This window comes from Scleropages formosus, chromosome 8, assembly GCF_900964775.1.
Source record: "Scleropages formosus chromosome 8, fSclFor1.1, whole genome shotgun sequence".
NCBI lineage: Eukaryota > Metazoa > Chordata > Actinopteri > Osteoglossiformes > Osteoglossidae > Scleropages > Scleropages formosus.
Genome location: NC_041813.1, coordinates 31,934,656 through 31,957,114, shown reverse-complemented (window position 1 = coordinate 31,957,114; position 22,459 = coordinate 31,934,656). Strand labels below are relative to the sequence as shown.

Below are 22,459 nucleotides of genomic sequence, written 5' to 3'. Positions count from 1 at the left end.
TGGAAAGTCACAGCTCTGATCACTGGAGCGACATTCCCACTCTCTCACAGTACTCTTCGCATTTGTATCTTTCTCATTTACATAGAAAGATGTGTGCTTTTAGTTCAAGGATTTGACTTTTCAGTAAATCGCATGATCTGCACAGCCTTACTGCTCCATTTTAACATTTCATACTTAAGGTACATTGTACACCCAAATCAAGCAACACCCACAATGTAGAGGCTGAAAGGTCTGCCAACAGCTGTGTGATGTCAAAATAAATTTATTACAGCAACAATAAAGGAAAACAGTTGTACAAAAATAAATTATTCACAAGTATAAAAGTACAAGCTGAGGTGGCTGAAACAGCAGAAAACAACACTCGGCTGTTGACGCTTTCTTACACAGATTACATGCTGAAAAACAATGAGGCAGAATCAGATTTTATTTACCTCCAGACTAGAGTAAGCAGCTGATTCTGAGCCATACAAATTAATGTGCTGATGTTTGCATATGTGTCTGCTGCAGGGACGAACCATTTGCAAGATAAACTCTTGTAGCCGCCTCATAACATCTGCTATGGGTGAAGGTGGGGGCACCCCTTCCTGCAGAGTTTTGGGTCCATTTCACTTCTCAGCTGCAGCGCCCTCGCAAAGACGTCAGGTCAGACCAGCGGCCTCACACAGCGCTCAGTAGCGCCTTTGTCTGGGGGAGAAGATGGTGCTGGGGTCACTGTCCCTCTCCCTTTCCTTCTCGCGCTCCTTCTGGGACGTGGGAGAGAGCACCTCCTCTCCATCTCTGGGCCTTTCGCTCTTGAAGAGGTCGCGGCCGGTCCTCAGGATTTGTTCTTCAATCTTGCGGTGCCGCTTCATGTCTGAGAGCACCTTGTCCAGTCTGGCCTCCCTGCGCACGGCAGGCCGGCCCGAGGACCCTGGGCCACAAGGGAGAGCAGGTGAACATGTGGTCTGTATGTGAGCACTGGTCTGAAAATGAACTGCACTGGACAAAAATAGGACCAGTTGTGGTGTCAAAAGCATACCTGGTGTCCTACGGCGATTAATGTACGTGTTTTTGGGTGCAGCAAGCACGGGCTCGTCATCAAAGTCGAACTCCGTAGGGGTGGGGGTACTGCACAACACAGCAGAGTGGCAGTGAGAAGCCAAAAAGCCAGAGAAACAGTTTGAAATAAGCTGCTTACATATTCACTTAGCTGACACTCTTCTCCAAAGCGACTCACAGTATTAAGGTACTTAGTTATTTACCCATTTATACAACTGGGTGATTTCACTGGAGCAAATTTTGGGTAAGTACCTTGCTCTAGGTTACTACAACTGGAGGTGGGGGTTAAACCTGCAGCCTTTGGGTCCAAAGGCAGTAGCTCTAATCACTACCCTACTAGATGTGTTGTCCCAACATCCTCTCTGACCCTTTACCCTCATACCACCCAGTCTCCCTTCATCGCTCTCAAGTCCCCAGGCAAATCAAGACATTTGAATACGTCGGGTTTGTGCAATGCAAAAGCGGGCCTCTGCACAGTGGACATTTGAATCAAAGCTGAGCTGTGGTGTCACGCTGCTGTCCTGCACAAGCCTTCCATCACGGAGGCAAATGGCCCTGTGTATTCACCACAGTTTCCATATCCAAACGAGCACGTGTCAGCAGTATGTGGCAAACCAAACCCGATACTCACTTGTGCTTTTCCTCCTCTCGCTCCTCCTCGGAATCCGCCCCATCCCTCTCGGGTGAGGGGGTGTACTGTGGGGTGGGGGGTCTGCGGGGAAGAGGGACCCAGTTAAGCTGCAGGGTCTCCCCTTTTGCCAGGATCTCATACAGGCGCTTGATCTCAGCTGGTGGTGGAGTCCAGTTTTTGGGATCCTCCATCTCTTCATCACTGTATGGAACCTCCCACTCTTGCTCCTCTTGCTTGGTACCTTCCTCCTTAATTTCTTCATCGTGCCTGTCCTCCGCCACCCTGCCTTCCTTGTCCACGCCTAAATCAGAGTAAGGGAAATAAAGCAGTATGAGGAAAAATCTGCTACAGCATGGATGAGTCTATCCTGAGTATTACAAGTGAAATAGTGGACAAATGGGATTTAAAGCTCTTCTTTTATTCCCATTTGTCCACTATTTCACAAACACACCACCTTTCTCGTCGTCCTCAGCCTCTGCTTCCTCCTCCTTGGCTTTGGCCTCTTCTTCACACAGATCTCCTCTGTCTTTCTCTACCGTGTCCTCCTTGCTTTCGGTCACAGTATCCGATGCCTCTTTGTCTCCAGTGCCCAGAGACTCCAAGCCCTCTCTGAGGGACGAGTCGATGACCTCTGCGAACTGCATCACCTGGAGACCAGACAGAGAGCAAACAGTCAGACACAGACTCGTGGAGGCATTCACCTGGGATGCACAGAAACAAGTACTTAAATAAACGTTACGAAATCAGGTGACCAGTCTGAACGCAAAACAAGCGGAAAACTAAGCGTTCTTCTCACGAGAAGTTCTTTCTTCTAGACGTAGTTCAGCTGTAATTAAATTATAGAGAGAATCACCCCCATGATCCCCCAACACACACAGCTGGCTGCTTCATGTTCCGAAACCCGCCATTTTCAATACAGCCAAACGTCCTGTGTTTACAATTCCTAAGTCATAGCAATACTTTAAAGAGTACTGTTGTGAATACTAACGAGCGCTCGAATGCTCCCCTTCACACTAAAGTTTCTACTTGTTCCACATTTAGCACGAAAAGAATGGACACGGACATACGCGTCGCGTCGCGTCGGCACCGGAAGTCCAGTCGCGACGTATATACGTCAGGCGCTCTGATTGGTCGGTTTCTCATACCGCCATTTGAAAGTGGTCGCGCGACGCCTGGATAACGGTTCGTACGCTCGCGGAGCTCTCTGCCGCAAAAGTTATACGTGTGGAAGATACTGCGGATAAATCCCCATGAAATTCGTTTAAAATTTTGACTGTGTTAGTGTGAATATCATTGAGAGGTAAGTGTTTCGTCCGCAGGTGAAAGCTGCAGTGTACTCTTCTTTTCGTTCCTCGACTCGAGACTCGTTTCGTGAAGCTCGGACTCGTTGGAGGCGATTTAACGCCAGCAGCTGAGCTGAGCTTCACACACGGCGGCTTCCGCGGAGTTATTAAAACTAAAAGTTAAGCATGTTTGTATCTCTACTCATATTCAAACGACTCTTTTCAGTTTTTTTTTTCCTTATAATAATAATGGAAGCGTGTGACATTTCTGTGTTATTATGCAAAAATATTACTTATGTAAATTATTATTATATTATTTTTGCTAGCTCAGCTGTGTGTGTTAACTAACTGCACGGTTTGACTTGTTTTGCGCATCGCCGCGTCAGGTTATATTTTAGTTCTATCACTGATGTTATAAGTACTTGGAAGACTAAGTAAGCTGTTACTTTACTAAATGACGTCATTCATTGACGTGCGGTTTACATGATATCTTCACAGATTATGAATAAAGCCCATTTTTTAAACAGCACAAGTCGGGACCCCAGCCTATGGGTTGTGGGTTCGAGAGGTTGGGGACACTTCTTAAGTTAGAAGTTGTTCGTTTCACAAAGAGTCGGTGCATTTGTGCCTCTGCTTTCCCCAGACATGGCCCAGCGTGTGGCTGTGAACGACGCAGCTACAGGAGGCGCATCAAGACGAGTGTCTCGGGTGCGGGTGGCCGTGCGACTGCGGCCCTACATGGAGGCGCACGATGACAAGGCTGAGGGGCCGTGCGTCCGGGGCCTGGGACCGCAGAGCCTGGAGATCACCAATTGGAGGAACGCCATGGAGACCCTGCATTACCAGTCAGTGTAACCGCGCTGCTGTTTTAAACTCTGTGCCCCCTCTTGCTCTTTCCTGCCAAAAGCATCATAACAGGTCCTTGCCTCAGTGAGGTAGGTGAGGATTTGGTAGCGGATGCTGAAAGTAAACGTGTCTCTGCAACTTCGGGTTGGATCTGTGTTTCAGCTGGAACCTGCGCAGAGACCACACTCTTGGTTCCTCGCTCTTTCTTTCATCCTCCTCACAATTCTGATGATTTGGGTTGCGTGTGTGCGCACTTTTGTGAGTTCGCTTCCGGCTGTGTGTGATGGCATGTGTTGGGTTGTTTTGTGTTTTGCGGTGCCAGGTTTGATGTGTTTTACGGAGAGCAGACGAGTCAGCAGGAGGTATTCCTTTCCTCTGTGAAGCCCGTCCTCCCTCATCTGCTAAATGGACAGAACGCTAGCATATTTGCTTATGGGCCCACCGGAGCAGGTACGGCAGCAGGCCTGGCATCCCTTGTCTGTCCCAGCACAGGGAATGATGGTGTCCAATGGAGAGTAATTTTTCAAGTTTCTTAAAATAACAGCTGGAAGGTTATGTCCTACAGAGGGTCAGTGGCTGCAGCCATCAATAAGTTCCCTTAATTCACAGGGAAGACGCACACAATGCTGGGCAGCTCAGAGCAGCCAGGGGTCATTCCCCGGGCTGTGAGAGAGGTGTTCCATCTGGTGAGAGAGCGAGAGGAGGAGTCACAAGACTGGGAGTACAGTGTAGGAATGTCCTACCTGGAGATCTACAATGAGAAGGTACCTGGACAAGAGTGCAGGTTTTATAATTACACCCAGTTATGAGTTAAATATGAGTTAGAATTCACATTTTTTTACTTATTTGTACTCAGTTTTTTGAGTTTATGCTAGGTTCCGCATCTGCCATCCATACCAAAGTATCCCAGGTATTCTACCTGCCCTGTGCGCTCTTGGGTTGAGAATGTTTCTGTCATCGGCTGAAGTGTGTAGCCCACCAAGAGAATTTCACAAGAACTGAAATAGAATATTTAAAAGTACTTTAGGGACAAGTTGTTACATTAGGTTTAAAGCGGTTAGAAGTCGAAATGGTTTGGTGCCGCAGTCGTGTTTCACGTTCTTTACCCAAACATCCCCAGGTGCTGGACCTACTGTCACCTGGCTCGCAGGACCTGCCCATCCGAGAGGACAAGGACAGGAACATCTTCATTCCGGGTCTGACCCACACCCCACTGACATCCTTCTCCCACTTCCACACGGTGTTCCTCCCAGCCAGCCTGAACCGCACTACAGCCTCCACCAAGCTCAACCAGAGGTCGAGCCGCAGTCACGCCATCCTGCTCATCAAGGTGCCTCCCACTGGCTAACATAGCTTCGTAGAGAGTATAGATTAGCTGTAATGGCTCCTTGCATATATTGAACACACCCTGTCTGATGATTATTATGATAAAACAAACATTTCTGCTCAAATATAACTTCCAGGATGTTGCCGTTTTTACTGCACCTTTTTCATTGGTACAGCAGGATGGCAAAGACCAGGGTGTTGCGATAGTATTGTAGACTGCATGTCATTCAGGTGTTTAGAATAATCGTACCCTTTTTTTTTTTTCTCCTTCAAATCACAGGGTAGTTTTGGCTTTGGCTCTCAGCTGATATAAACTGGTCAGCTTCAATTACAGCAGATGATGCATAGCAGCAGCCTTGTGGTGCGAAGTCTCAGGGTGCAAAGACAAGAATCTACCTGTAAGAGTCCACCGAGGCAGGCCACCGCTGCTACTAGAGCTCAGCCGTCCACATCGTGTTGTATGAGGGATCGTGCACCAAAATGTTCATCAGAGACCCAAGCGCTCGTGCTCAAAAACAACCTGGTGTATCCTCATCCATTAAGCCCTCCATCCTGTTTGAACTTCTCCATGGGACTCTGAAACTGCCAGTCTGCTGTGAGGAAGGCTGACTACTTCTGGGCCTACATGTCCCACTTCTCCCTGTACCTCTTGGCCCTGACAGAAGCTACAGGAAATACAGGCACACCTGCAGCCCTCTCCACAAACTACTGCTCCTCCCATACCACTTGTCCCTCTGGCAGAGGTGGAGGTACAGATCTGCTCCCCCTTCCAGATACCTGCCTGACCTGTCCTGTCCTGCTTTGACTTCCATTCTGTTTATCACTGCCTGTGACTACACTCATGGTGCTGCTTCTTGAACAGCTTAGCATTAGTGGAACTGCACTGAAATGGTGTGAGTCCCACTTATCGTGTAAGTCCTCTGAAGTGATCTGGGGCTGCCTCCCGATTACCCGCAGAGTTCAGAACTGGGAGGTGTTCTCAATCTACATTTCCTCACTTGGCCCTGTCATCGCCTCCCATGGTTTCTTATACCACTGCCATGCTGATGATGCCCAGGTCTTCCTCTTCTTTCCGCCCAGAGTGACAGACATTTCCTCACGCATTGCCGCTTGCCTCTCGGACATCTCTGCCCGGATGTGTCATCGCCTACCACCTACAACTCGGCATCTCCAAAACATCCAGATCCTTCATGTCTCAGCTGGTCCTTCCTCTTATTGAAGTCTATCAAACCTTCATTTCATCTACTTCATTGATTAAAAGCTTGGTGTAATGATTGACGCAAGTCTGTCGTCCTCAACATACGGAACCCGCAACCCAGTCTTGCAGATACACCTGCAAAATCTGCCCTTATCTCACAACAAACTGTACGCAGCACCTGATCCAGGCCGTGGTGATAGCTTAGACCGTCCAACCTCTCCTCCTGCTGACGTGTTCCCATGTATTTACGATTACGTTCCCATGTATTTATTAAATCCGAATTTACGTAAAAAATTCCTGGCGCACATTTTTGGATATCGCTTTTATTTTATCCAAGACATCTGAAATACGTTAAGCGCACGTCGGTGTAGCCAGACAAGGCAGGAAGCTGCATCTTGCCAGTTCCTGTGTGATTTCAACTGTGAACACATCTCCTCTTGTTAGTCTTGTGCTTTTTTGCACTTTTTTTTTAAAAACCTATTTCAATATTTACAATGCCTGGTGGTAAACGTGCCCTTGAAGGAAAACGAGAACCATCTTGCAGGTGTACAGTAATCGATTTGGAGATGAAATTTAAAATAATAAGGAAGTATGAAGGTGGGCAGATTATGCTCTCTAGCATAGGAACTTGGTATAGCCGTATTGACTGCGAATACAATGGTGAAGGATATGTCTTACCATACTTAATGTGTCTTACATTTACTAGAGTTGTTGTGTAATTTTTTTTATACCGTGTTTGCAACAAATGCTTAGGGTAGCTTAGCCTGTGTTGAATGGTTGCGGAGGAGGGGGGAATCTGACACATGTAACTTTTGACTTATGTAAGGGGTTGAAGAACAGTCTATTTGCACAAGTCGAGGGGTGTCTATAAAAGTAAGTATTGCAGCACTACCATATTCAATGGACCCTGTAACCCCCTTCCCCACAGGTGGTGAGGTCCCAGCAAAGTCCTCCTCATCGACAGCAGACAGGCAAGCTGTACCTGGTGGACCTAGCTGGCTCAGAGGACAACCGGCGTACTGGCAACCAGGGCCTGCGTTTGAAAGAGAGTGGAGCCATCAACCTGTCGCTCTTCACACTGAGCAAGGTGGTGGACGCACTGAATGCTGGCGGGGGTTGCCGTGTCCCCTACCGGGACAGCAAGCTCACTCGCCTGCTGCAGGACTCCCTGGGGGGCTCCGCCCACTCTGTCATGATCACGAACATTGCACCTGAGTACAAATACTACTTTGACACATTCACGGCGCTCAACTTTGCTGCCAAGTCAAAACTCATAGTGAACCGACCCTTTGTCAGGGAGACAGTGTCCAGTAGTGGTGAGTAATGAAAAGGCCTCCTCCTAACATGACATCACACTTGTCATGCTACTTGTGTGCAATTTCAGCAGGCAATGCGTGCAAACTTGTGTCCTGCTCTCTCCTGCCTCTAGTCCCAGGGAAGAGGCCCAGAGATGAGCAGGGATCTGTAGGCACAGCTGAGCCCCACCATAAGAAAGTGAAGGGTGGACACAAAGAGGGACAGGAGGGAAGTCGTCCAAGCAGGTTTGTGTGTCTCCAATGCCCTGTGACCCACTGTGGTAGTGCTTATTTTGGTGGTAACCCTCTTGCTCTCAGCCCCCCTGTGTCTTCGGTGCTGGATCGCCTGCTGGCCTTGGAGAAGCTAATGATGGGCACTCCTGAGCGGGAAAGACTCAACCTCCTTAAGACGGTTGCTGAGTCCCGCAAAGAGATCCAGGTGAGAACCATCAAGGAGCAAGTCTGGAATGTTGTCTGCTCCAAGACCAGGCTCTGTCTCTCGCACAGTGGATTCCATCAGGATGACAGCTGCATGAGTACCATGTAGCACTAGTAGACATGGCTGAAATGGAATGAGCACTATGTGCTGGTTGGTGACCACACTGTCTTTGGTTTGTTCTCCCCCCTCATCAGGAGCTGAAGGAGAAGCAAAAGGAGCTGGAATCCAGGGCACTGCAGGTGAGGGAGGCCAACAGCATTGCAGGGCCACAGCCACAGGACCCAGCGCTCAAGAACAGCCTCCCCCAACTCCACAGGAAGCAGTCTACTGCAGCCAGGCCCAAGAAACAACAGGCTGTGGTGTCCCCCCTGCTGGGTCAGTGGATGTGCCCTGGTGGGGGGGCCTCGTCTTCATGCTGACACCACTGCAGAGCCTCTGCCATGAAGCACTACATTTGCACATCAGGAGGGCAAAATGCAACCCCTCATCTCTCTCTCTCTCTCTCTCTCTCTCTCTCTCTCTCTCTCTCTCTCTCTCTCTCTCTCACTCTCACTCATGGTAAAACTGCTTTCCCCTCTATACCAGAACATCAGAAATCTGAGCAATTGTCATGTTGTGATGCACGCCCTCTGAAAGCAGCATCTGGGACAATCTGAAGTTGTGTGTGTTAAGACTTACAGTGGACAGTTAATGCTCATGCTGTCTTTCTGTGTCAGTGTCCCAGGAGCTTGCTGCGGTGAAGAAGCCGGTACTCTGCTCGACTGTCAAGAGTAAACAGAATGGCGAGGTCAGCATATTTGTGTGTATGTTCGTAGTCCAAAAACTAAGGGTCATCAAATGGCTTTGTCATGACTCCATACCACTCATTTACAGTTATTTGTTTTCAGATGGGGGGGCGCGGTGGCGCAGTGGGTTGGGCCGCAGTCCTGCTCTCTGGTGGGTCTGGGGTTCGAGTCCCGTTTGGGGTGCCTTGCGGTGGACTGGCGTCCCGTCCTGGGTGTGTCCCCCTCCCCTTCCGGCCTCATGCCCTGTGTTACCGGGTAGGCTCCGGTTTCCCGTGACCCCGTATGGGACAAGCGGTTCTGAAAGTGTGTGTGTGTGTGTGTGTGTGTGTGTGTGTGTGTGTGTGTTTGTGTGTGTGTGTGTGTGTGTGTTTCAGATGCTTTTCTCCAAAGTGATGTACATATCAGAGAACAATGGAGTACATTACATAAACAGATATCTTAAAAATACATCATTGACTTATCATTTTGTGTCAAAATGTCAATTTTAAATGTACCGTGTTTCAGTAGCTCACATGGAAAAGTGCCAGACATTTGAGTGTGAACCTTCTGTGTAGTCTTTGTTCCTCTTTGTTTTTCCTCTCTCAGGCCTTGGGTGGCAAGGAGAACGTGGCTGGGGATGAGTGCGCTTTGGGTCGCGACTGGGAGTCCCGGCTGGAACCAGCGGTCCTGGAAAAGTCTCGACAGCACATCCTGGAGGTGCTTAACAGTGGTTCTCTGAAGGAGCTCAAAGCCCTGCAGCTCATCGGAGACAAGAAGGCCAAGCTGATCATGGGCTGGAGGGAGGTTCACGGCAGCTTCTCTCAGGTACGCTGTCCGGTGGATGAAGGAGAAACTGCCAGTGTTTTGCTAAACAACTGGTGTGACTTAGCACTTCACTGTACTCCTCTATCCTCCAGGTGGAAGACTTGAAAAACATAGAGGGAATTACAGTGAAGCGTTTTTCCTCCTTCCTCAAGGTAGGTGTGGTTCCATCAGTGAAACTTAGTGTTTTTACACAAAAGCAGTGTGCAGCCACTTTCTACTGTACGCAGTCGGAACACGCAGTCTTGAATACTTTATTTGGAAAAAAGTTTACTTCATAATTCTAAATCTCATTCTCTCCTTCACAGGCCAATGTACTCTCCACAATTGGAAGATAGAGGTGTGTGTGTGTGTGTGTGTGTGTGTGTGTGTGTGTGTGTGTGTGTGCATGAGACAATGTGTGCCCTTTCTTAATACTGAACTGTTCCAACATTTTAACCATTTTATTAATGCCCTGTTCTTCATCTTGCTCATCTGAGATGAAACTGTGTTTTTACAATGGATGTTACTTGAGTTTTCTTGTGTATTTATTTCTTCAGTTCATGTGTACATATGCCAGTAGCGGGAGATGCTCCAGTGTTGAATAAAATCGCTTCCTTTACATTTTGAACCATGTACTCTGGGCTGTGTGGATGGTTTCAAATGACAATTCACGTTTGACCAAAGGTGGTAGCTTTATTTTTAGGACAAACTCTGAACTTCAGCAAGCATGGGAAGATGAACTGCACTGGTAACCAACAGAAACCTGCTGTCCCCATATTGGCTATTGTGAAACAAATTTGCTGTCCCGAACAAAATATCGGAAGGGTTGCAAATTGGTGTAGATAAAGTTTTCAAGCTTCAATATTCTGAGGTGGGGGAGAGTCACTTTTTGTTTTTAAATTTTATTTTATACTCAAGCTCATTCTGAGAGGAGTAAATCACCGAGCCTTTTCATACATTGTCAAAGGGTAAAACAAGGCGCAAGTACTGACACTGCAATGCTGCACCTGTGGTAAGGAACATAAATAAAGGTAAGACTGACATGCTACCCAAGTGGGTGTGCGCACACGCACACTCGTTCCGTTAGAAAGGGAAGTTGAGTGCAGATTTTAAACATGACCGGTTTGCTGAGCTCTGCAGGCTTTGTTCCGTCCCTCATCCCACAGCACGAGGCTTTTGAGCACGGTTTACCGGTGTGCGCTGTAGGGTATTCCTGTGGTAACTGCAAGGGCCCAGGTGAGCTGTGTATGATCGCTCGTTATTGTCCCTGTGCGGTCAAATGGGCCTCCGCCTGCTGCGTGGCTCATGTGGTAATACGGTAGCAGATATAGTAAAAGTGTAGAGACATGCAAAGCATTATGGGAGCACTGTGCATAGGGCTCTTCCCACCGTGTGCCTCATTGCTCCTGCTCCCTTTGTTCAGTCTGTGGTTCTGTAAGTTTCTTTGGAAGAGAAGCTCCGCCACAGGTTTGTCTTTATGCTTTTTATTTGACATTTTTCAATACTGCAGAACAGAAAGCGAAAGAGGGAGTTCTTCCTTATATACTTTTGCGTTAAAAAGTTTCAAAGGGTAGGGGAACACTTGTTTTAAGACAATAATATCGTGAGCAAAGGGCCCGCATCTGCCCGCACCAGGGGGCGCCCTTTCACAAACTCGTGCGACCCGCGTCTTGCCCGTTTTGACACCTTTCCCGTCCGCTTCAAACGCCACACAGTTCATGCGGACTTGCCTCCGCAACCTCTTCTTATCGTCGTTACTCGCCCATTTTGACTCTGACGCCAGTTTACTGCTCACCGGGGGTACGTGTGTGCGCGTCACGCAGCGCACGTGCTCGTGTCCGATGAGCACCATCGGTGTGGCAGCTCCGAGGCATCACGGGAAATGGGAGCGACACGATTGTGAATAGAAATTATCGCAGCACCTCGAACGGGAGGTTCGGCAAAAAGCGAAGAGTGACTGGAAAGAAATGGGGGCGAACAACAGTCCACAGCGGCGTGGCTCCGACGGGCCCACCGTCACTTGAGTGTATGTGGCCTGTAGGGAGGTGTCGCTGGGAACCGCGGACAAGTTATACTTACCGGGCAGAGAAGATACTATGATCAGAAAGGGAGTTTCCTTAGGGGGAGGCTCAGCTATTGCACTTTGGCTGTGTTGTTCTCTGCGAATTCCCCAAACGTGGGAATCTCGACTGCATAATTTCTTGTAGTAGTAATTTCGCACTTTCTCCTAATTTTTGCTCTCTAAAAATTGAATTTAGTGCGGCTTACAACGCACTGGTGGTCCGCTAGGGGGTATCAGCGTTTTGTGCTGAATTATAGTGGGTGCTTTATTCAGTTTTTCGGTCCTGTGGTTTAAAGAACTTCTGGCGCGGGGTGTTTTTTTTGTCAGTATTAAGTGCTGGGGTGGAGTACAGTGTTTTAGGGGCTTGCGCTCCTTTTCTTTGAAAATTAAGGAGTTTAACGTTCGAGGTTTGGTTCTTAAAGTACTTGTTTTTCGTTCTTATTGACCAAAAGTATTTAGTGACGCAGGGAGTGGTGCTACAATGACAAACTCGTGTGTCTTTGTCATTTTGAATGTATTTTAATTCTTATGGCATGAAATAAAGTGTGTTGGGGAGAAAATCTCTGCATTTTGCTTGTTAAGGTATTCTAACTTGTTCAATCTCAAAAGTGTGGACCACGGGACATAGTCGTGAAAATAACTCGGGCTTCTGTTCCAAAAAGCACAGTTACCATCTGCACTCTTTACTGGGTTCCTTCGTCGGAGTCATACATGATACGAAGCCTCCTCAATATCATCCGATTATTTCCAAGCGATTTGTTTCCCGAACGAGGAAACGACGTGACGCTGAGAGCACAACTTAAACCGCGACGTCGCCTTTTGCGGCGCTTATTAATAAACCCTCTCGCGCTTAGTCTGTATTCGGTGTGAAAGTCGGTTGGAGTATTGCGTTACGCTCCGGGGCGGGGCGGGGCGGGGCGGGGGCACTTCTCTCTCCCCCCTCATTCGCCTTGATGCTGCTATTAGTCTCAAAAAAAGATCCCGCACTCGTAGAATGAGGTGAGGGAATTCCTCACACACACCCCTTAAGCACAAATATTGTGTCTTATTGCCCCCTCCACAAAATACATATCTGGGTTCGGATATGTGGGACGAAGAAAGACACACACAATGTTCATAATGAACGTGTTTTAGAGCACCGACACACGGGAAATAATGCTCCGGGTCCGAGGAGCCCTTATCCTCACGCCCATGCCCCTCAAACCCGCCTTCCCAGCCTCCTTAGCGCCCCTGCGCTTCTCCTCTTTTTCCTCTCCGGGAGCCACAATTACCCCCTTATATTCCCCGTACGTGGGGTTTGTCTTTAGCGTTTTAAAGGTTCTGCAGTGCGGTCTTTACATTAGCTGGTCGTATTGAATTTGTTTTATTTTAAATTTTATTATTGGCATGGCAGTTTTTAGGATTAATTCATTAATTTTTTTACAGTTTTGAATATAATTTATCTTGTAGAAAAACGCCTATTACAATCATATCAAAGTAAAAAAAAAAAGGCCATAATTGTTTGCTTTCCTTGCACTTCGCAATGAGAAAAGTTGCGAAACCCTGAGAACAGCGCCAATGAGTGCAATACAGTGAAGAGGACAGCAAAGAGAGAGCTGGCCTATATTATATAAATAAAATTTTGTTGGAAGATCCAGACCTCCACACACACACACACACACACACACCTTGGTCAAGGACAAGACCCATGAAAAATCTTACAAGCTACTACTACTGAAAATAAAGTGCATATTTTATAAAGGACAGACAGTTTACCACGAGTCCCCCTGAGATGCCAAAAGAAGCATGTCTTAATTATACAATTTTCAACCCTGAGACAGAAAAAAGATACATTTTTGACACTCTGGAATGTTACTTCGAAGGACAGCGAAAATGAAGTCCGCGCGAAGAGCAATGTCGCAATGGCGCAGTAACTGCAGCTTTTAGTTCTGTATTATTGATAACTTTATTCGATAAAGTTTGAAAAAAAAACTGACTGTGTTTTCTTCAGTTAAGAAACATAGCTAAATTACTGCGATTCCTGCGTGTAGACGGAATGCCGAAATACTGGTTCATGTTTTTGTTTCAAGCAGGCTGGACTATTATGCTTTATTACGGGGTTGCCCATGCCAGACTGTATCCACACTACAGTTGGTACAAAATGCTGCTGCGAGAATTGTCACTAGTAGAACTAGCAAGTTTGACCATATAACACCGGTACTTCAATCTCTGCATTGGCTCGTGGTTACATTTAGAGTTTTTTGTAAACTCCTACTTCTGACCTATAAGGCAGTACATGGCATTGATCCGGTTTACCTTTGTGAGATCGTTGATTCTTATATCCCTGGACGAAATCTTCGTTCGTTGGATGCGGGTTACCTTAAAGTACCTGTGATCGATAAGACCTCAAGAGGAGAGTGCCGCTTTAGTTACAGAGCACCTAAACTGTGGAATTGTCTACCAGTTACTGTGAGGAATGTCTCGTCTGTCTCAGCCTTTAAATCCAGGCTTTAGACTTACATGTTCACTTGGGCATATCAATACCAACCAATGTCAACAACCGCTTGTCCCTTGCGGGGTCGCAGTGAGCCGGAGCTATCCCAGAAACACGGCACGAGGATGAAGGGGGAGGGGAAACACCTTGGACGGGATGCCAGTCCATCACAAGGCACCCCAAGCAGGACTCGAACCCCAGACCTGCCACGCAACAGGCACCGGCCAACCCTGCTGCATTGCCGCGCCCCCCCAGACATATCAATAACAAGTGAAATTCTTGTTGACTGTGCTTTTTCTATCTGTATAAAACTTTATCATCTCATTAAGTCATCAGTTCCTAGCTTTCTTTCCTGCTGAGTATTGTTTCCTTATGATAAGGTGGCCGGCCGGCTGTGAAACCAGCACCCCGTGCTAATGACGCTGATGACCACGTTTCATGATGAACAAGATGTATCTATGTGAACTGGGACATCAAGTTAACTGCTATGTACCATGTTATTATTAGTTGTAAACTGATTTAAAAGTCTTTTTTAATCTAGAATGCCCAGGAGGGCTGGGCAGCTGTCACTACAGGAATAGAATGCGGGGAACCTCACGAGTGCCATTAAAAATTCATTGACAAGTGCAGATTATGCAGTGCAATATAACGAGGGAAGCTCACATTGCTGAGACTCTAGCGGTGAGGGACATTGTCTCCTGTTGCTCAAAAATCCAGCGGTGGGCCTGCAGGTACAGGCAGATAGCCAGGATGAGCAGCAGCCACAGGAGAGCGCTTAAGAACACAGTTGACATGACTGCCTGGTGCTGAGGGCTGAGGCACTGGCTGCGGGGGTTGGAGACGTGCGGTTTACACCCACCGGTTGTCCGAGCAGCACCAAACTACGTGTGCGTTCACGGTTTCCAGCCGATGGGTGGATGCACCATCAACAGCCAGGGCAGCATCGCAGGGGCACTGACACCACATACACACCCACACACAGGTCTCTTCTGGTTTGACCTGCGTACTGTGCCCCTCGTACTCTAGAAGTTACCAGAATTATCCAAGGTGCGTGTTCTGGCCTCGTGCCGCTGTCTTGACCGCGCCCGCACCTCAAGCGGCAGCACCTGGCTCCGATTCAGAACCCGCTTTCGATCGGAGCCCTCGGCCGTAAAAACCCTTCTCAGCTTCTTCCCACTTGCCGGAGACAAGCGGTCCTTCCGTGGTCTCGAACGCAGCTTGCTTTGCGGTTCCCCGGTCCTGCTCCACGGCTCTTCGGTAAACGACCGCCTGCACGACTTCGGACCCTCGTCCGCGTCGCGTTCGCCCGACCGGGAGAACACGTCTCGTCCTTCGATCGTGAATAAACGATCCTGCGCTTGGGTCCAGCCTCCTCCACCTCTCCTGTTTGCCATGACACCTGCGAGATGTGTGGCTACCGGTTGCCGTGTGAAACTGTGACGTGTCCGTAGTGCTGCTTCAAAGTGTGTGAAGTCCTTGTGACCTGTAGCTTTACCACACAATAATTCAGACTGCAAGTTTTTATTTGTCTTCATTTATTTTAATTTAATAAGAAGCAGTCTCTCTCACGCGATAATAGGTGTGGAACTTACGGGACTTAACTGCGGCCCTCGGGCGTCACCGTGAGAAATGTGGGTCACATAGTAATTGTTCTCAAGTGATGAGATGCTCTACTGTCTTGACGCACTTCTTTCCACAGAAGAAACAGGTTCTGCTGTTGAGCGGCACTCCTGACAATAGCAGGTGACTGATGAATGTCGTGTGGCGGGATTCCTGTCGACACAGCAGAACTTTTGAGAATTAGGACCTTTTCCAGAGTTTTCTGTGAAACTTGTTTCTCCTCTGATTAAATAGTCAAAAGGCCAAATAAGAGGAGACGACGATGACCCAAGAAGGACACAGAACGGTGGTCTAGTGACCACAGGTACAACTGTAGAGAGCTCTGGTAGCGCAGTGCTTGGAACTGCTTCCCTGGCACAAGAAGGTCATGGGTTTGAATCCCACCTTGAGGAAGGTACTTACCCTAAACCAGTGAGTGAGTGAGTGAGTGAGTGAGTGAGTGATGCCTTTTTGTTTGAATGGGCAAAAACTGTATGTAGTTTAACACTGGAAGTTACTTTGGAGAAAAGGTGTGGATCAACAACTGATTTGTCACTTGAGTGGCAGCTCATCAACAAGGACATTCTTTGCTGTCATTATTAGTGTCGAACCTCGTAATAAATGGGTGATGGGTGTTTTCTGAAACCGAAAGCGCCTCCAGGTATAAGTAGCACGAACCTCTCGCGCACTGGCAGGAGCTCTCGCACCATGGCTCTGCTCAAGTGTCTTTGCTCCCTGGTTCTGCTGGCTGCTCTGGCTGAGGGTGAGTCTTACTTTCTCCATTAATAACTTGGAATGGATCGGCGACACTTGCGTGACACTTATTATTCTGAAAAGGTCATCCTGAGCACGTGTCCAGCTGTGTCGCCTTTATTACATCTGGATGATATTTCTCGTTGTTGTAAAGTGCATTAAAAATCAGAGCCAACTGCAAAGTTAGAAATTATGCAGTGGAGTTTGGTTATGCGCAGCGGCATTTTCTCCAACGTGTGTGTGCGTGCGCGTCAGCGTGTTCACGGCTCTCTTCTTTTTCTTCTGCACTTCTTCAGTCAGTCACATGTTCACCTGCTCACATCTCGTCCCTCTCAGCATGCGGTCAAGCCCCCCTGAACACTGGCAAGGTCTCGGGGCCGGTTGCCGCCCCGGGGAGCTGGCCCTGGGTGGTCAGTATGTCAGATACGGGATACTTCGCGTGTCAAGGGTCCCTCATCAACAACCAGTGGGTCCTGACTTCTGCCTACTGCTTCGTATTTGGCAGGTACTGTATGAACTTTGAGTGCGGCGTGACACGTGTTCCCAGAGTGCCGGATCTCAGGAACATAGACACACGCTGGTTTTCTCCCGCTGACACTCTCTCCTTCCGTCTCCTGCAGCTCGAACCCCGGCGACTGGCTTTTTTATCTGGGTCGACAGAATCAGAGCGGTAACAACCCAAACGAGGTGTCCAGAACCCTCAGTAGGATCATCCTTCATCCGGATTTCCGTACCAATTCATATGAGAACATTATAGCTCTGGTCCAGCTCTCCTCCCCGGTCAACTTCAACGACTACATCCAGCCCGTCTGTCTGGCGCCCAACGGCAGCACCTTCTACAACAGCACCGACATGTGGGTCACCGGGTGGGGGGCCATCGATTCCCAAGGTAAGAAATTAGCGCAAAGAGACGTGCGGGTGCCGAGGGGGGAACGGAACGTGGATCATGACGGAAGGATAGAGGTTCGACTCTGGATACGGACAACATGGGATCACGTGGAACCGTTTTATATCTCCGTCTCACTCGTATCTTAGCGTGTTAATCCTCGCTGCTCTCTTCTTCAGACGTCGTCGACCTGCTGCAGTTTCAGATGTCTGCGGTGGGAAACGAAGTGTGTCTCTCCATCTATAAAAATTTTAATCTCAACATGAACAACAAGTTCTGTACCACTCAGCTGCCAGGGAACAACACCTCATGCAGGGTACCTTTACATTTATTCATTTATCTGAACCTTTTCTCCAAAGCATCATGTTTTTCTACTTAAAATTCTTCACCCATTTACACAGCTCTGTAATTTAGGATAAATACCTTCTTCGAGAGTTGTACACTCAGATGTTGGATTTGAACCTGGAACCTTAGTCCAAAGGGAGCAGTATAAAATGAGAGTAACCCAAATTGATCGCATGAGCTCAATTCCAGTCTGACTCTTCCTACTCATGATGAAAATGTGTCTCCATATGTGCAGGGGTTACAAGGAGCTCCGCTGGTGGTCAAACAGGGTTCGGTCTGGGTCCAAACTGGGATTATGTTCGGTGGATGCAACACCCAGGAACAGCCAGGAGTGTACACCGCGGTGTCCTCGTATCGAGACTGGATCAACTCCAACACACCCACACCACCCTTCCCCTCAACCACACTACCAGTTAGCTCAACCACATCATCCACACCCTCCCCCACCTCAGCCACCTCAACCACATCATCCCCCACCTCCGCCACCTCAACTGCAACATCCTCCACCTCATCCTCACCCTCCCCCACCTCAACCACACCCTCCCCCACCTCCACCACTCCAATTGCAACATCCTCCACCTCAACCACACCCTCCCCCACCTCCGCCACCTCAACTGCAACATCCTCCACCTCATCCACACCATCCCCCACCTCCACCACTCCAATTGCAACATCCTCCACCTCAACCACACCCTCCCCCACCTCAGCCACCTCAACCACACCCTCCTCCACCTCCGCCACCTCAACCACACCCTCCCCCACCTCCGCCACCTCAACCACACCCTCCTCCACCTCAACCACCCCAGCTGCAACATCCTTCAGGTCATCCACACCCTCAGCCACCTCATCCTCACCCTCCCCCACCTCAGCCACCTCATCCACACCATCCCCCACCTCATCCACACCATCCCCCACCTCAACTGCAACATCCTCTACCTCATCCTCACCTTCCCCCACCTCACCCACCACAACCACACCATCCTCCACCGCACCGTCCTCCACCTCAGCCACCTCTTCCGCCCCACCCCAGCCTCCGCACCGTCCTCCACCCCATCCGCACCGTCCTCCACACCGTCCTCCACCCCACCCCCCTCAACCGCACCGTCCTCCACACTGTCCTCCACCCCATCCGCACCGTCTTCCACACCGTCCTCCACCCCATCCCCCTCAACCGCACCGTCCACCACCCCAGTAACCTCTTCCACCCCACCCCCCACCCCAGCCTCCTCATCCGCACCACCCCCCACCCCGACTGCACCATCCCCCACTTCAACCTCCTCAACTACACCAACCTCCTCAACTACACCACCCTCCACCTCAACTGCACCATCCTCTTCCTCAACCACCTCATCAACACCATCCTCCACCACACCATCCCCCACCTCATCCACCTCTACTGCACCGTCCTCCACCCCTTCCTCCCCATCCACACCGTCCTCCACCCCAACCGCACTATCCACCACTCCATCCCCCTCAACCGCACCGTCCACCACCCCAGTAACCTCTTCCACCCCACCCCAGCCTCCTCATCCGCACCACCCCCCACCCCAACTGCATCAGCTTCCTCAACTACACCACCCTCCACCTCGACCACCTCATCAACACCATCCTCCACCACCTCATCCCCTACTTCAACCTCCTCAACTACACCACCCTCCACCTCGACCACCTCATCAACACCATCCTCCACCACCTCATCCCCCATTTCAACCTCCTCAACTACACCACCCTCCATCCCAACTGCACCATCCCCCACCTCATCCACACCACACTTGACCTCACTCACCACAAACACACCATCTCCAGTGACTACCATTCAGCCCGAAGCGTCTACCACCACCCCACCTTCCAGTGAGTGCCGCACGTTCAAAGTTGCTTCCACATGACCCCTTCGTGTGCTCCTTTTTCATGTATGATTTCTCTCCTTCTCTCTCATCGTTCATCTTCTTTCCTCTTTGAATTTTCTCATTTGATTCTGTTGTTGGTGGGTGGAACAGTAAGTAGCGCTGGTGCCTCACAGGCTGTTGAGATTTTCTCTTTTTCAGGGGTAATAAGATACGATGTTCTTCTATTTATACTGTTAAGTGTTACGCATATTTTCTCATCATTCTTGGATTTTGAAACTGCTGCGTGTAGGATGAACTACAGAACAGTAATGGATCCTCAGGGAGTTGCATGTTCGGGCGCTGATTAATGTTTCTCCTGTTTTCGTCACTCCTTCAGCGTATGTCTGTGGCCACGCCCCCCTGAACAACAACAGCAGCAGCAGTGACCTGGCAACTGAGGGGGCGTGGCCATGGCAGGTGAGCCTGCAGAGAGGCGGGGTCCACGTCTGCGGGGGCTCCCTCATCTCGCGGAGTGTCGTCATGAGCACCGCCAACTGCTTCGACAGGTGAGCACCTGCAGGACCCCCCCCACCCCCGTTTCCTGAACCAACAAGAAGAGGTGCCCCACAGTGTGTGTGTGTGTGTGTGTGTGTGTGTGTCAGTCAGACATTACATGTTAACAGTATGGAAACGTGTCGCACTACTAAAGACACAGTGATTGATTGACTTCATCATGTCATTTACAACGTACACACTGTACGTACCCATGTTTCGGGTTCAAGCTGGACTGAACAAAACCTCTTTCCCCTGGAACCCCCCGCAGCGGGGCAGGTTCTTCGGCAGATCCAGACGACCGCGGTGTCCTGCGGAAACATCTCGTCCGCGGACAACATCTGCACCTCAGCTGTGGACCTCCGGCAGGTAGGTTCACCAGCGGCAGGGTTGGCACTCTGTTCGCTCCTGTGTTTGTTTCAGGTTTCGGTGTCTTTCCTGCTGCCCAAGTGGAGCTTCTCAACCTGCTCCTCGCTCTCCCCACTCAACACAGGGCTTCGCAGGAGGCCCCTTGGTTTGCCAGCAGGCCGGTTCCTGGCTCCAGGTTGCAGTGGTAATGATGGAGAACATCAACGGCACCACCATCGGTATCTCCAACAGCAGCAGGGCCAGCTCATCCTCGGTGGAGGTCTTCTACAGAGTATACCACTTCTACAGCTTCATCGCACAGAACGTGGCAGATCTCCCTCCTTCGACATCCACCTCAACTTCAGCGGCTCCTTCTACTGTTCCTGGATCCTCGGTGTCAGTGACCCCCTCCGCTACTTCCGGAACCACCGGTGGAGCGAACAAATCCCCCTCTCTAGCTCTCTTGCTTACTGTGTCCTCACCACTCCTGTCCCTCATGCTGATGTCAGCCTGGATGCCTTGACAGCTCCCTGAGCCTTTATGTACTGGCACCACATCCAGGCTTTGCTGCTTCACCTTGGCTTTGTTCACCTGCACCCAACCTTCTGTCCACACGGTACATGAGCTGGCACTGCAGAGGCGGTCTAAGCGTCGTTTGGAGAAGTGATGTGATGCCCCCCAGTAGCAGCCTCTGGTTGATGCCTCCGCATTTACCTGCATAGGCGCACACACACACACACACACACACACACACACACACACACACACACACACACACACAGAGTATTACGAAGGAAGGAAACTTTCTGTGGCTGCCTGTTACACCACACAAATATGTTTGAAGAAAACAATGTGACGTAGCTGTGCTTTAATTCATCGATTTGTTTCTTTCTCATGTGTTTTAAAATCACCGGTTTTTCTCTTCGTAACACAGTACGTTGAAAAATCATTATGAGCAACATGTAAAACTCCACCATATGTATGTCTTTCGGTGCAAGATTTTTTCTTTTCTGTGTTTATATATTTCTGGGAAAAAAAACTCTCCCACTTTGACCAAGATTTTGGGCCCTCGGGCCTCGCTGCACTTGAGGAGAATCGCGCCTCCGACGGCTCTCGAACGGTCCGTAGCTCGGTTCGGGCCAACGGGCGATAAGAGGTGCGGCAGCCCGGTCATTGCGTACAAGCGTGGATTAATCTATTTTTTGAATAAAGATTTTAATTGTCGTAAATGCTGAATGGAGAAATTTTTTCCTGTCGACTTGGACAGTATGTGAAACCAGACACCGTTTGGTGGGCTGGTGATCCATTCTGATCCGTGGGAGAAAAAAAAAAAACAATTCCCCGTACGTCACTCAAATCTAACCAATTACAATTATTGCGTTTTCCCGCTCAAACACACGGCAACGCGGACCACGCTGATGGGGCTCCGACGCGCTATACTACTCGGTAGCACAAGTTTGCGAAGAAGCGCTCTTACTGTCGCGGATGGATACAAAGAACAAAAAGCACGCAGTTTAACTCCTCCCTTTTTCTATTCATCTAATTATGTTGTTACAGATTGTGTATCCCAGAAACCTTTGCGCTAGCAGCTGCTCTTCATGGTTACCATGAGTACAATATATATACGTTGGAAGGGACATAAATAAGAAGCTGCAGCCTACTCCGAATGTGAGAGATGTTAGTGGAGTCTCCTGTGGAGACACTATACAGCGGCGCGCTTGGTTGTGTTCTCCACAATGAGTGCGGTGTTGGTTGGCATCTCCTAAGAATGGTGATAAAGAAAGACTTGTGAAGGTGGTGAGAGGAAAAAGGGTTGGAGGTGGAATCTCCCTCCGGAGGGGGGAAACTACCATGTGCTGGGGGGGAGGGGAATCTGGGCTCAAGCAGTGAAGAGCAAGAGCTAAATTTTTTTTGAGTATTTATAGGAGCGCTGTAGATGCTCCTCTAGTTGGTGCCCTCCCTTCTGGGGGGGGGGGTCCTTGCTGCTCCCC

General features: G+C 49.3%; 4 protein-coding genes and 1 non-coding gene across 7 annotated transcripts; 4 read left to right on the top strand and 1 right to left on the bottom strand.

Annotated features, from left to right (window-relative positions):
• Nucleotides 1-195: 195 nt before the first annotated feature.
• pagr1 (PAXIP1 associated glutamate-rich protein 1) lies at nt 196-2,788 on the bottom strand. 2 transcript variants are annotated; one of them, XM_018764655.1, is made up of 5 exons: nt 2,737-2,788; nt 2,124-2,316; nt 1,670-1,970; nt 1,019-1,107; nt 196-910 (listed from the first exon to the last, which is right to left on the bottom strand). In XM_018764655.1, exons 2-5 carry the CDS (start codon nt 2,311-2,313, stop codon nt 669-671), a joined length of 822 nt encoding a protein of 273 aa, XP_018620171.1. In that variant the 5' UTR covers nt 2,314-2,316; nt 2,737-2,788; the 3' UTR covers nt 196-668. The 2 variants fall into 2 exon arrangements, with proteins under 2 accessions (XP_018620171.1, XP_018620170.1); XM_018764654.1 differs by having other exon boundaries at nt 2,658-2,756.
• A 51-nt stretch (nt 2,789-2,839) lies between these two features.
• kif22 (kinesin family member 22) lies at nt 2,840-10,214 on the top strand. 2 transcript variants are annotated; one of them, XM_018764653.2, is made up of 13 exons: nt 2,840-2,969; nt 3,596-3,797; nt 4,121-4,248; nt 4,408-4,562; nt 4,919-5,128; nt 7,251-7,638; nt 7,752-7,863; nt 7,936-8,056; nt 8,251-8,431; nt 8,773-8,843; nt 9,427-9,645; nt 9,738-9,797; nt 9,951-9,980. In XM_018764653.2, the coding sequence occupies exons 2-13, from the start codon at nt 3,598-3,600 to the stop codon at nt 9,978-9,980; spliced, it is 1,875 nt and encodes a 624-aa protein (XP_018620169.2). In that variant the 5' UTR covers nt 2,840-2,969; nt 3,596-3,597. The 2 variants fall into 2 exon arrangements, with proteins under 2 accessions (XP_018620169.2, XP_018620168.2); XM_018764652.2 differs by having other exon boundaries at nt 7,752-8,056; nt 9,951-10,214.
• Nucleotides 10,215-11,695: 1,481 nt separating this feature from the next.
• Nucleotides 11,696-11,851, top strand: LOC114911118 (U1 spliceosomal RNA). The gene has a single exon (XR_003797897.1). It is a non-coding gene; the product is annotated as a U1 spliceosomal RNA (small nuclear RNA).
• A 4,274-nt stretch (nt 11,852-16,125) lies between these two features.
• On the top strand, nt 16,126-19,254 carry LOC108941615 (mucin-2-like; the record flags this gene model as incomplete). The annotated part of the gene is made up of 6 exons (XM_029254342.1): nt 16,126-16,521; nt 16,848-17,016; nt 17,132-17,400; nt 17,577-17,713; nt 17,978-18,782; nt 18,965-19,254. Coding segments are annotated over exons 1-6 (1,812 nt in total), but the record flags the coding sequence as incomplete, so codon positions are not given.
• A 5-nt stretch (nt 19,255-19,259) lies between these two features.
• Nucleotides 19,260-21,647, top strand: LOC114911091 (putative protein TPRXL; the record flags this gene model as incomplete). Its single annotated transcript, XM_029254341.1, has 4 exons — nt 19,260-19,593; nt 19,966-20,134; nt 20,392-20,489; nt 20,614-21,647. Coding segments are annotated over 4 exons (990 nt in total), but the record flags the coding sequence as incomplete, so codon positions are not given.
• Between the last annotated feature and the right edge of the window lie 812 nt (nt 21,648-22,459).